The sequence below is a fragment of the Scyliorhinus torazame genome, chromosome 12 (genome assembly GCF_047496885.1).
Source record: "Scyliorhinus torazame isolate Kashiwa2021f chromosome 12, sScyTor2.1, whole genome shotgun sequence".
NCBI lineage: Eukaryota > Metazoa > Chordata > Chondrichthyes > Carcharhiniformes > Scyliorhinidae > Scyliorhinus > Scyliorhinus torazame.
The window spans coordinates 148,777,691-148,791,320 of NC_092718.1; the positions used below are offsets into that span (position 1 = coordinate 148,777,691).

General features: G+C 44.3%; 1 protein-coding gene across 1 annotated transcript in view; it reads right to left on the reverse strand.

Moving 5' to 3' along the window:
* The window catches only part of ankfy1 (ankyrin repeat and FYVE domain containing 1), a 135,738-nt gene that overhangs the window by 31,657 nt on the left and 90,451 nt on the right, over positions 1 to 13,630 (reverse strand). Inside the window, exons 12-15 of the mRNA XM_072469161.1 lie at positions 10,940 to 11,162; positions 10,183 to 10,281; positions 9,532 to 9,685; positions 9,112 to 9,280 (exon numbers count right to left, since the gene is read on the reverse strand). Of these exons, the coding sequence (XP_072325262.1) occupies positions 9,112 to 9,280; positions 9,532 to 9,685; positions 10,183 to 10,281; positions 10,940 to 11,162 (645 nt within the window). The remainder of the gene's footprint in view (positions 1 to 9,111; positions 9,281 to 9,531; positions 9,686 to 10,182; positions 10,282 to 10,939; positions 11,163 to 13,630) is intronic.

The following is a 13,630-nucleotide window of genomic DNA, read 5'->3' on the forward strand; positions in this document are numbered from 1 at the left end:
TGTACTGTTTCAAGTATACCCACTGTTCTCATGCATTAACAACTGTTTGCTCTGCCAGTCAGTTTCTTAATCGTTCATTCATCTGGGTGACCTTCCTTGTCTGGACTGTCGTTCCCGTGGCCCTTGCTGCCTTAGCGATTGCTGTCATTCCATTGTGGTTTTTGGGGACACGTGGACCTTTGGGATTTCTGGTAGTTCTGCATCAGTAGTTAGTGAGATCCTGTTCCCCCGGGTACATGAAGTGAAGGAGCAGCTTCGCTAGAAGGGCATATATGCGCCTGTATATGTGGGAGTTTTTTCAATTCCCTGCTTTGAGTTGCAAACTGGAATAATGGAAGATTCTTTCCTCTTGGTACATTTGTGTTTTCCCCAAAATTTGTCATTTAATTAAATCACCTCTCATTCTTCAAAACCCTTGAGAATACAGGCCTGGTTTCTCCAATCTCTCTTTATAAGCGAGTCCAGTCATCCCCGGAACAAATCTGGTGAACCTTTGTTGGACTCACTCTATGGTAATAATATACTTTCTAAAGTAAGGGACCAAAACTGCACACATTACTCTGGGTGCAGTCTAACCAAGGTTCTATATAATTGAAGCACTTGGCATTTTGCGCATATTCTGGTCACCATACTACCAGAAGGATGAGGAGGCTTTTGGAGAGGGTGCAGAGGTGGTTTACCGGGATGTTGCCTGGTCTGGAGGGTGTTAGCTATGCGGAGAGGCTGAATAGACTTGGACTGTTTTCATTAGAATGACCGAGTTTGAGGGGTGACATGATAGAGGTCGTCAAGATTATGAGGGGCATGGATAGTACATGGGCAGGCACTCATTCCCAGGGTGGAGAGGGTCAGCAGTCACCAGGGGGCATAGGTTTAAGGTCAGTGGGGTAAAGTTTAGAGGAGATGCGAGAATTTTTTTTTTTTTTTTTTTTTAAAACAGAGGGTGGTGAGTGCCTGGAACGCACTGCCAGGGGAGGTTGTGGAAGCAGATACATTAACGGCATTCAAATCTTGACAAATACATGGATAGGATGGGTATAGAGGGATATGGCACAAGGAAGCGCTGAGGGTTTTGGCAAAGGTTGGTATCATGTCCGATACAGGCTTGGAGGGCCAAAGGGTCTGTTCCTGTGCTGTTCTTTGTTCCTACTCCTGTATTAAATCCTGTTGCAACTAACGTAGCATTATCCTTCCTAATTGCCTGCTGCCCCTGCATGTTGCACGGTAGCACAGTGGTTAGCACTGGCTGCACAGTGCCAGGGTCCCAGGTTCCATTGTCTGTGCGGAGTCTGCACGGGTTTCCCTCGGGTGCCCCGGTTTCCTCCCACGAGTCCCGAAAGGCGTGCTATTAAGTAATTTGGATATTCTGAATTCTCCCTCTGTGTACCCGAACAGGCGCCGGAATGTGGCGTCTAGGGGCTTTTCACAGTGACTTCATTGCAGTGGCAATAATGTAAGCCTACTTGTGACAATAAAGATAATTATTTATGTTAGCTTTCAATGACTTGTTGACAAGGACACCCAGGTCGCTTTGTGAATCTACACTTTCTAATATCATACCAATTAAGAAATAATTGCATAAGTGTTCCTCCCACCAAGTGGATATCTTCACATTTTTCCGCATTATATTCCATCTGCCATGTTCCTGCCCAAATCTTTTTGAAGGCTTCCTCACAATATACATTCCCACCTAGTTTGGTGTCATCCATAAATGCAGAAATATTACATTTGGTCCCCACATCCAAATCATTGATATTGAATGTGAACAGCTAGGGCACTTGTGGTAACCCACTAGTCTCAGCCCACCAACACGAGAATGCCCCACTTAGTCTTGCACTCTTTTTTGCTAGTTAGCCAAGTCTTAGTGCATGGCAGTATATACCTTTCATCCCATGTGCTTTGATTCTGCTAACCAAACTCATGTGGTGGACGTTATCAAAAGTCTTCTGAAAATTAGGGCAGCACGGTGGCGCAGTGGGTTAGCCCTGTTGCCTCACGGCGCCGAAGTCCCAGATTCGATCCCAGCTCTGGGTCACTGTTGTGTGGAGTTTGCATATTCTCCCAGTGTTTGCGTTGGTTTCGCCCCCACAACCCAAAGAGTAGGTGGATTGGCCACGCTAAATTGCCCCTTAATTGGAAAAAATTAATTGGGTACTCTACATTTATTAAAATAAAGTCTTCTGAAAATTCAAGTTTACCATGTTCCCAGACTCCCCTTTTTTATCAATTGCTAGTAACATCTTCAAAAAAAACAGGTTCGGCAAATATGATTTTCCATTCATAAATACATGCTATGTCCGATCAGATTATCCAAGTGCTAAATGGGATATATTTCAAACAGATTTAGCAGTTCAAGACTGGGCAACCTAGGGTGCTGTGGGCCATCAGCAGCAGAATTGTACTCGTTCACAACCTGTAACCTCATGACTCAGTCCATCCTCACTACCATTACCACCAAGCCAGATGATCAACCCTGGTTCAATGAAGAGTGTAGAGGGCATACCCAAAAAATGAGGGGCCAACCTGGTTAAGCTATAACACAGGACTACATGCATGCCAAACAATATAAACAGCAAGTAATAGTCAGTGCTAGGCAATTCCGCAACTGACTGATCAGATTCAAGCTCTACAGTCCTGTCACATCCGGCTGTGAATGGTGGTGGACAATTAAACAATTCACTGCAGGAAGAGGTTCAACAAATATCCCCATCCTCAATGATGGAGGAACCCAGCATCTCTGTGCAATAGATAAGGCTGAAATATTTGCAACAACCTTCACCCAGAAGTACCGAGTAGATGATCTTGCGCCTCCCCTGGAGGTCCCCAGTATCATAAATGCCAGTCTTCGGAAAATTCGATTCACTCCATCGGACATCAAGAAACGGCTAAAGGCACTCATAGAATTTACAGTACAGGAGGCCATTCAGCCCATCGAGTCTGCATCGGCCACTGGAAAGAGCACTCTACTCAAGCCCACGTCTCCACCTTATCCCCGTAACCCCACTTAACCTTTTTGGACACCAAGGGCAATTTAGCATGGCCAATCCACCTAACCCACCCATCTTTGGACTGTGGGATGAAACCAACGCAGACACGGGGAGAACATGCAGACTCTGCACAGACAGTGACCCAAGCCGGGAATCGAACCTGGACCCTGGAGCTGTGAAGCAACTGTGCTAACCACTGAGCTACCCGATACTGCAACGGCTATGGACCCTGACACTATTCTGGCAATAGTGAAGCTTTGGGCTCCTAGCCCAGCTGTTCCAGTACAACTACAACTGGCATCGACCCAGCAATGTGGAAAATTGCCCCAGAATGTCATGTACACAAGAAGTAGGACAAATCCAACCTGACCAATTACCACTATCAGTCTACTATCCATCATCAGAAAAGCGATGGAAGGAGATATCATTATTGCTTTTCCGTTCGTCCTGCTTTCCTGCACAGCTGAGCCACCTGTGGTGCCACATACTGTGCTCTGGCTACACTTGCCTAAGGAACCAGCACACTCACCAGTATCCAAAATGGAAAACCGATAAGATATTCAGGAGACTCCTATACTTCCTGCCTGGTGCTGCAGTGAGACTTGAACTCACAACCTTCTAACACAAAAGTGGGAGTGTTCTACCACGGAGCCATGGCCTAAACAGCGATAGATACCACACTCAAATGGTCCCCGACCAGACAGCAGTGATGACAGCAGCTAGTATTCTGCTGATATTCCAGTTTACAGCCCTGGATCACTGACACGACTTCATAGAATTTACAGGGCAGGAGGCCATTCGGCCCATCGAGTCTACATCGGCCACTGAAAGAGCACCCTACCCAAGTCCACACCTCCACCCTATCCCAGTAACCCAACAACCCCACCCAATTTTTGCACACAACAGGGAAATTCAGCGTGACCAATCCACCTAACCCGCACATCTTTGGACGGTGGGAAGAAACGGGAGCACCCGGAGGAAACCCACACAGACGGGGAGAACATGTAAATTTCACACTGACAGTCACCCAAGGCCGGAATTGAACCAGAGTCCCTGGCACTGTGAAGCAACAGTGCTAACCACTGTGCTACCGTGCCGCCCGACTTGTGGCTACCCAAATACTATCCTATCTCGGCACAAACCAGGGATAGAAATGGCAATCTTCAAGTATCTAAGCTTAATTCCTCAAGCTACACCAGCCTGGCCAAGGCACGAACATACAAAATAGGAGCAGAATTAGATCATTCAGCACCTTGAGCCTGCTGCACCATTCATGATCAAGGCTGACCTGTTTGTGTTTCAAATTTCACATTCCAATCTACCCGATAACAGATTCTTGTTGGGCAAGGGAATCAATCTACCTCCACCTTAAAAATATTCAATGGCCCTGCTTCCACCACCTTCTGAAACAGAGTTCTAAAGTCAGAAACACAAAAACATTTCTCCTCACCTCTGTACTAAAAGGGCAACCACCAAATTTGAAACAGTGTCACCTAGTTCTGAACTCACCCACAAGAGGAAACATCCTTTCCACATCCACCTTGTCAATACCGTTCAGAATCTTCGTCGAAACAAGCCCAGTTTGCCTTTCCTCAGAAGATAACCTGCTAATTCCAGGTTACTACCTGCTAATTCCAGGTTACTAATCTAGTAAACCTCCTCTGAATTTCCTCCAGTGTATTCCATCATATGTTAAATAAAGAAAGCAAAACTTGGGCACTGGTGAAAACAGCAAAGTGTAATGTTTGGCCTTCTTCAGTGCTGCGAAAAGAGGATTTTAGTACTAGGATGTAGAATAAATGGTACATGCTATGTTAAAACTATACATAACAATATGCAACAGTACACAGATAGAGGAGCCACATATGCCAATGCATTTGATGCACAAACCTACATGTGTTTAAGTATTCACGGTTTGATTAAAGATCAACATCTGCAGAGCCCAGTCCAGTACAAATAAAATGCAGAGATTATTTTTACACTCAAGAAAGATAAGGGTGTTTCCACACGGATCTAAAAATCTCCTACTTTCAAAATGTGATTTGGTAGTTAAGCTTTGTAACTAACATCCAAAGACCAAAACAAATCTTTTATTGAGCTTTGCTGGACTCTGTGCAGATTTAGCCAATTGTTATGATTTGCATTTGCAGCATTGAGGGTTTACATTGTCAAAAGTGAACTACAAGACATTTTGCCAATTGCCTTTCATCACCACCCCCCACCCCACCCATCCCACAAGTACTGGCCATCCTCCAGTATCAAATTAAGTTAGTTATGGGGCAGTGTTGTCTAACCTTTGGTCAAATGATATTGATTGCATGTTAACACGCAACCCACATTCCATCCCCTGTTGGCTAAGCATTGAACAATGAATGTTTGGAAATCTGGCAGACTAAAATTCAGTCATAATCCCAGAACTGGTTTACATGTAATTCAACACACGTCAGGTTGAATACTTGCTGGTCTTGTAATCCTATTCAACAATATCACAAAGACAACAAGAGTAAATAACTAAACATCTTTAAAAGGAACAGAGCTTCATATAACGTATCAATACACAAAAAGTCACCTCCAGTAATATGCCAACGTACTTCAGTTGGTATCACTCGTTTCTGTCAGAAGTTATGGGTTGAAGCCCCAGACTACATATTCTGAGCTAACCAACTCGGTCAGTGCTGAAGAAATTATACTGTCAGAAATGTTAGCCCGCCAACAGATTCAGGTGTAAATTAACGCTGCAATCTGAAAATATCATATTTCCCCAAAGGGATTTCATCTACATCTAATGGAATTCTGCCTCCATTACAATCCACTCAATTTAGTGGGATTCTAATTAATATTCGGGAGTGAAGCACTCTGAACCTTCCAAAAGGCTACCTACAGAAAGTTACTGGGGTGGAAAATGAAAACCAAGATTGATGATGGCATGCACATCTTAGAATAGAAGTAAAGAAACATGGCCTAATTGTTATTGGAGACATGGCTGCAGGGTGGCCAAGGTTGGGAACTGAACACGTTCAAGGACATGTGGCATTGGCATTTTGCACTGTTAATAAAGAATGGGATCAGTACATTAGTGAGACAGGATCTTAAATCAGATGTTGAATCAACCTGGGTGGAGCCAAGAAAAAGCAATGAACAACCAAATCCCCTGGACCTGATTATCTACATCCCAGAGTGTTGAAAAAGGTGGCTGTAGAGATAATGGATGAAACTGGTAATAATCTCTTAAAATTCTGTAGCTTCTGGAAGGAGACAAATGTAACCCTATTATTTATGCAAGAAGGGAAGGAGAGAGTTGAAAGCCTGACACTCGTTGGGAAAATGCTGGGAATAATAGGGTGTGGTAACTGGATGCTTAGAAGATGGATAATGGTAGGATTTGGAAGAATTTTATGAAAGGGAAATCATGCTTTGGAGTTTTTATTTTGAGGATATTACTAGCAGAACAGATAAGGGAGAACCAATGGATGTGATATATTTGGATTTTCAGAAAGCTTTTTGATCAGGATCCACACAGGAGCCTAGAAAGCAAAATTAGAGCATGTGGGATTGGGGGTAATATACAAGCATAGATTGAGGATTGGTTAACAGACAGAAAACAGTAGGAATAAAGCAATCATTCTCAGGCTTGCAGGCTCTTGCTGAGGGGCACTGCAACGATAAGTCCTTGGGGCCCAGCTATTTACAATTTATACTAATGATCAAAATATTTCAAAGTTTACTGATGACACAAAATGAGATGGGAATGAGAGTTGGGAGGAGGATATAAGGGGCTTGAAAGGGATTTACATAAGCTAAGTAAATGGACAAGAACATGGCAGATGGAATTTAATGTGGAAAAATGTTAAGTTATCCACTTGGTGGGAAAAACAGAATACTGATTTTTTTTAATATAAAAGGATGAGATTGTGATGTCCAAGGGTGTTCTTGTTCACAAGTTACTGAAAGCTAACAAGCAATTAGGAAGGCAAATGGTATGTTAGCTTTTACTGCGAGAAGATTTTTAGTACACGAGTAAGGAAGTTTTGCTGCAGTTGCACAGAGCCTTGGAGAGACCAAAACTGGGGTTGTGTGTAGTTTTGGTCTCGTTACCCAACGAAGGCTACACCATGAAGGGGGTGAAACAAAGATTCACCAGATTAATCCCTGGATAGCAAGATTGCCCTAAGAGGAGAGATGGAGGAAACTGGGTTTGTATTTCGCTAGAAGAATGAGATGTGACCTCATTGCATTGTGAAAGCTTCTTAAAAGGCTCGATAAAGCAAATTCAGGAAGGATGTTTCTCCTGGCTGGTGAGTCTCAGAATAAGAGCTAGACCATTTAGAGTCGAGATGATTAATTTCTTCAGCCAGGGGTGGTGAATCTTTGTCATTTTCTACCCCAGAGGGCAGTGAAGGCTCAGTCATTGAGTATGTTCAAAGCAGAGGTTGATAGATTTCTAGATAACCAATGACATCAAGAGATACAGAAAGATGGTGGTGAGGTGGAAGATCTGCCATGATCCAATTGAAATGATGGTAGAACAGGCAAAAGGGACCAAATCACTTAAGCCTGCCTCTACTTCCCTATATATCACATTTTGGTGTCTGTGTGAAAAAGGATATGAAAGCACAAAAGAAAACAAGAACTTTACAAGGATGACACCAGAACTGAAAGGCTAAACGTGTTGGATTCTTTACTCCAAAAGAAAAAGGCAAGATGTGACCTGATTAAATCGTCAAGTTAAGGGGATCAATAGAAGAGAAAATGTTTGTTTATAGGGGGAAAATCTAAAACTAGGGTGATAAGACAGTCACTGATAAATTTAATAAGGAATTCCGGAGAAACCTCGGGCGTCATTCTCCGAACCCCCGCCGGGTCGGAGAATGGCCGTTGGCCGCCGTGAATCCCGCCCCCGCCGAAGTCTCCGGTACCGGAGATGGGGCGGGAATCGGGCCGCGCCGGTAGGCGGGACCCCCCGTTCAATTCTCCGGCCCGGATGGGCCAAAGTCCCGCCCAAAAATTGCCTGTCCCGCCGGCGTAAATCAAAGCTGGTATTTACCGGTGGGACCAGGCGGTGTGGGCGGGCTCCGGGGTCCTGGGGGGGGCACGGGGCGATCTGACCCGGGGGGGGTGCCCCCACGGTGGCCTGGCCCACTATCAGGGCCCACCGATCCGCGGGCGGGCCTGTGCCGTGGGGGCACTCTTTCCCTTCCGCCTCTGCTACGGCCTCCACCATGGCGGAGGCGGAAGAGACTCTCCCCACTGCGCATGCGCCGGGAAACTGACAACGTCCGCTGACGCTCCCGCGCATGCGCCGGGAAACTGACAACGGCCGCTGACGCTCCCGCGCATGCGCCGGGAAACTGACAGCGGCCGCTGACGCTTCCGCGCATGCGCCGGGAAACTGACAGCGGCCGCTGACGCTCCCGCGCATGCGGCGCATTTCCGCGCCAGCTGGCGGGGAAACAAACGCCATTTCCGCCAGCTGGCGGGGCGGAAATCCCTCCGGCGTCGGCCTAGCCCCAACATTCCACACCTTTGGGCCGGCGCGATGCCAGTCTGATTGGCGCCGTCTTTGGCGCCAGTCGGCAGACATCGCGCCGTTGGGGGAGAATTTCGCCCCTCATTACAGAGTGGTTTGAATGTGAAACTTGCCAGGTTCTCAATCCCACTTGAGTAGTCGAGGTAAATAGCAGATGTATTTAAAAGAAAGTCGATAGTTACAAGGAGAAAGGATTAAAAGGATACGCTGATAAGACAAGATGATGCAAGTGAAAGGAGGCTTTTGAGGATTAACAGGTGTATATTTGTTGGGCTAGGTGACCACTTTTGTGCTGTAAACTCTACACAAACCAATTTTTAACGTGACAGATGGAATATAATGTGGAAAACTGTGAAGTGGGAAAAACAGAAATGCTGTGCGAGATAGAGTTAATGATGGGTTTTCCCCATTCCCATCAGGGAATTATCTGGATTGGTGCATCTATTTTAACAAGCAACAGCTGGGATGGAGGGGGTGATAATTTATTCAAGACCTTGTCCTGTAGAAGAAAAATAAATTTCCCCAACTGTCCTGTTCCATGGGTCTGAAGCACTTGAAGCTATGAAAAGGGCTCAACTCATTGCTGAGTGCACTCACCAGGGTGGAGGCTATGTCCTCAAGTCCACTCTCCAGGGCTAGCCACAGTGGTGCATTTCCCTTCTCATCCGGCACAGTCATATCTGCACCACGGGTGCACAGAGCATCGACCACAAGCGGTAGCTGGTTCTTGATGGCCAACTGGAGCGCTGTCTCACTGTCACGAGTCCTGTCAAAGATAAGTGAAGAAACATCAAGATGCTAAAAAAAAAAAAAAGAGGGAAAAGAAATTAATGAGACAGCAGTTCAAAAAAATTCTAAGGAAAAGAAAACTCAGGATGGCCAAATGCAAATGTATTTATGGGGGGAAAAAAAAATCAATGGACATCAGAATGGGAATGCAAAAGCTTTTGAGCTTGCACAAAATCACATTTAAAAAGCAACTTACATGATCTATGTGCTATACAGCATCTCACTCACCGAACATTGATATCAGCCTGGTGCTCAAGGAGGAAGAGGGCACCCTTGCTGTCTTGTCTCTGAATTGCCATGTGCAGTAGAGTCTGACCGCCAGACATACAGTCATTAATCGCAGCCCCTGAACCAAGCAACTGTGCTGCGATTGTGTGCATGCCTGCAGGGAGAGTGCAATCAGTTCAGAGGTTAACATTTTACGACTTTAGAATACATTTCACAGAGTAAGGCATGGAATTATTTAAAATGTAACCTTTTGATTCTTCCCCAAATATCTTTTGAATTGATGCAGATTAAAGCACGCTATGCTTTTCATAAAGAAAGCAGGCAGCATGTTTTGTTCATAAAGTAACTCATGAAGATCTGGTTAGCTGGGGATACGGTGCTAGGGTGGGGGAGTTGGCCTCGGTAGGGTGCTCTTTCAGAGGGTCAGTGCAGAGACGATAAGCCGAATGGCCTCCTTCTGCACTGTTGGGATTCTATGGATTATCAATTGGTCTCCAGTAACACCAAATTGCTGTCACAACAGATATAAATACACCCCACCTCTTTGCAACCACTTTACCCCCAACATACAAGAACACCCACTTCAGCAAGTCACTGGAGCAGAAAAAACCAAACAGGAATGGGATTAATACAAAATGCGTTCACAGTTACCTGTCCACAGAGCCAAGCCGAGGACCGTCTGATCTCTTGAATCTTTCAGGCTGAAGTCAGGAATGATTTGCAGGTTACTGGCAGCATGAAGTGCATTTGCTGAGTTGATTAAAAGGACATGATTACTTTTCTTCATCTTTCAGTTCTCCAGAGCAAGAAGTCATGTTCAACTATGATTATTACAAATGTTTAGAGCCAAACCACAAAGAACAGGAATGATTTGTCTGCCACGGCTCAAAGTAATCACAAAGACATCACACTTTGTAAGTGTGTTACAATGATAAACTTTTACCAGAGGCATTCCCCAGAATACATATGTTGAAGTAGGCATGTTTTGGAACCAACGGTTAAATAAATTTTGAAGTATTCATTTACTTTGAAGTATTGAGATGCACTTTCGGGAATTACCAGAGAAATACAATGAACCACAACCAAAATGTCAGTCATGATTATGTAAATTGGCTCAAACTGATCGATCAATTTCTAGTACATTAAAATACTAATACTGTACATTTAAGGAATGTTAAAAAAACCATTTAATTATCATTGGTCAAAAGCCCATGGGGAGGAAAGGAATGAGAAAAAAAAAAAAAAAAAAAAAAAGAGGTGGGGAGGAGGAGTCTGGAGGTCTGGACTTCCAGATTTGTCCCACAACCTGTTCAAGACGTGTTAAATTTGACTCCACACAAGTTGCCATTCATTAACACTTACAATTTGACATGATATTTTAAACAGTTTGGAGGAAGAGTAAACCAACCTTTCTGCTCCAGTATCACAGACACCACATCTGGATGATTGTGTGCTATTGCTATGTGAAGTGGAGTCTGCAAATAAAAGCCCTCTGTGGAGTCTTGTGACACACCTGCACTGACAGAAAGTGGTCGCTTGGTTTGGATGTTGGGATTTGCTCCATGCTGCAGTAGTTCTACAGTAAGATTCGCCAGGCCATGACGGCAGGCTGTATGAAGTGGAGATTCACCCTAAATAAAGCATGAGAGATGAATGCTGCAGTCAGATTTATCCTGGATGCCACTGACTTTTCTCTGGAAAAACAGTTAGAACATCTTGTGCCATGCAGAGCTGTTCATTACAAGATATTCAACATCATTTCATTTGAGCCCTTTAACCTTAAGAAATATGGCAATGCTACAGTTTAGCTTCTGATATATAAAAAGGTTTCTGCAACCTGCTAGTATCAAACTATCTCCTCGTAGGCAAGTATCATTTGTACCAAACCAACAATCTTATTCCTAAAAGATACAGATGAACTGATATAGCATACGAGTCAGCCAGTTTACATCGCGAGTACCCATTATCTAATTAGTCCCAATCTAGTGTACATCCCCAATAGTCCTCCCAACTCTTTCCCAAATATATATCTAGTTTTCTTTTGAAGAATACTGAATCCTACAAATACTACATTCTTTCACCACATTCCAAATCAAAACTATGTTAAAAATTCTCAATGGTCTCCTAGTCCGTTTCATTAAATCTGTGCACTCTGGCGACTAGTACTTCTGCCAACAGAACGGATTTCCCCCATCTACTAAATAAAAACCCCTCAATTGTGAACATTACTTGTAATCTTCCCCCTTAAATGTATCTGCTCCGAGAACAGTCCCAGCGTCTCTCATCTTCACATCACTGTAGCACAGTGGTTAGCATTGTTGCTTCACAGCGCCAGGGTCCCCAGGTTCTTTTCTCGCCTTGGGTCACTGCCTGTGTGGAGTCTGCATGTTTTCTCCATGTCTGCGTGGGTTTCCTCCAGGTGCTCCGATTTCCTCCCACCAAGTCCCGAAAAGACGTGCTTGTTAGGTGACCTGGACATTCTGAATTTTCCCTGTGTACCAAACAGGCGCCAGAGTGTGGCGACTAGGGGATTTTCACAGTAACTTCATTGCAGTGTTAATGTAAATCTACTTGTGACATTAATAAAGATCAATATCACTGAAGCCCTTCATCCTTGCAACAATAATGTTGATTGTCACAAGTAGGCTTCCATTAACACTGCAATGAGGGCAGCACAGTGAGTTAGCACTGCGGCCTCACAGCGCCGAGGTCCCAGGTTCGAGCACGGCTCTGGGTCACTGTCCGTGTGGAGTTTGCACTTTCTCCCCGTGTTTGCGTGGGTTTCGCCCCCACAACCCAAAAATGTGCAAGCTAGGTGGATTGGCCACGCTAAATTGCCCCTTAATTGGAAAAAATTAATTGGGTACTCTACTTTTTTTTTTTTTTTAAAACACACTGCAATGAAGTTACTGTGAAAAGTCCCTACTCGTCACATTCCGGCACCTGTTTGGGTACAGGGGGAGAATTTAGAATGTCCAAATTACATAATAGCACATCTTTCGGGACTTGTGGGAGGAAACCGCAGCACTCGGAGGAAACCCACGCAGACACAGGGAGACCGTGCAGGCTCCGCACAGACAGTGACCCAATCCAGGAATCGAACCTGGGACCCTGGCACTGTGAAGCCATAGTGCTAACCACTATGCTTCTTGATACCATTCTAGTAAATATTCTTTGGAGAAGCAGACAATATAACATTGAAACATGAGATGGGATCCGGTGGCAGTTTGAGATGGAGTTTATTGCAAAATCTTGGGTCGTACACTTTCAAATAAAAACGAGAGACAAAAGCCCAGCGGGGCAATGGAAATAGAAGAATGGAAAGACGAGAGCAGGCAACACATGCACCAGTAACTTTATATCTGCACTTTTTGGTACTGCCCCATCTCTGACTCTAATTGGCTTACAAGTTTTGGATTGTGACTTCTGAATGGTGCTCCATATCAGCACTCACACTGGCATCTAACTTACTGGCCGTGCACATTTGCAGTCTGGATCCGGAAAGGCTAGTGTAACATTTCACTTTTAGCGCCACCAAACTGCAAATGTATAATCTGACCTTGACTCAGAACTACAAGCTTGTATTTAATCTACAACCCAACTAATTCTATTTGACTTTCCCAAAGTTACTTGGTTTTAATATTTCCCCACAACACAAAAAGGCAGATTGTTGGAAGGTTTACGCTGCAGATAACTGTAGTTGCTGGAAAATTAGTCAGTCAATTTTGTCAAAGCTGGAGGTATGGGTTGGGGACAAAAGAATGGCAAAATGATGGAATCAATGTCGAAACAATTAAAGTAGAAAGCATGAAATACATTACAAATAACAATTATAAAGCACCTGAAAAGGCTGGCATTCTTTTCCCCAATTTTTGACCTTTACTTTAAAAAGCAAGCACAGGTCTGTGGCAAAGACCAGGATTTCAGTCCCACTCTTCCAATCCAATAGTCCAAACAGTCATCAGTGTAACTGAATTACAAATTGGGGGGGGGGAACCTTTTGATTAGGGTGGAAGGGAAAAATTGGCCAAAGTCAATTTCAAACACCACAGACCAAATCTTGGGCTCTTCTGTCTGACTGCTTTATCAACTGAGGGAA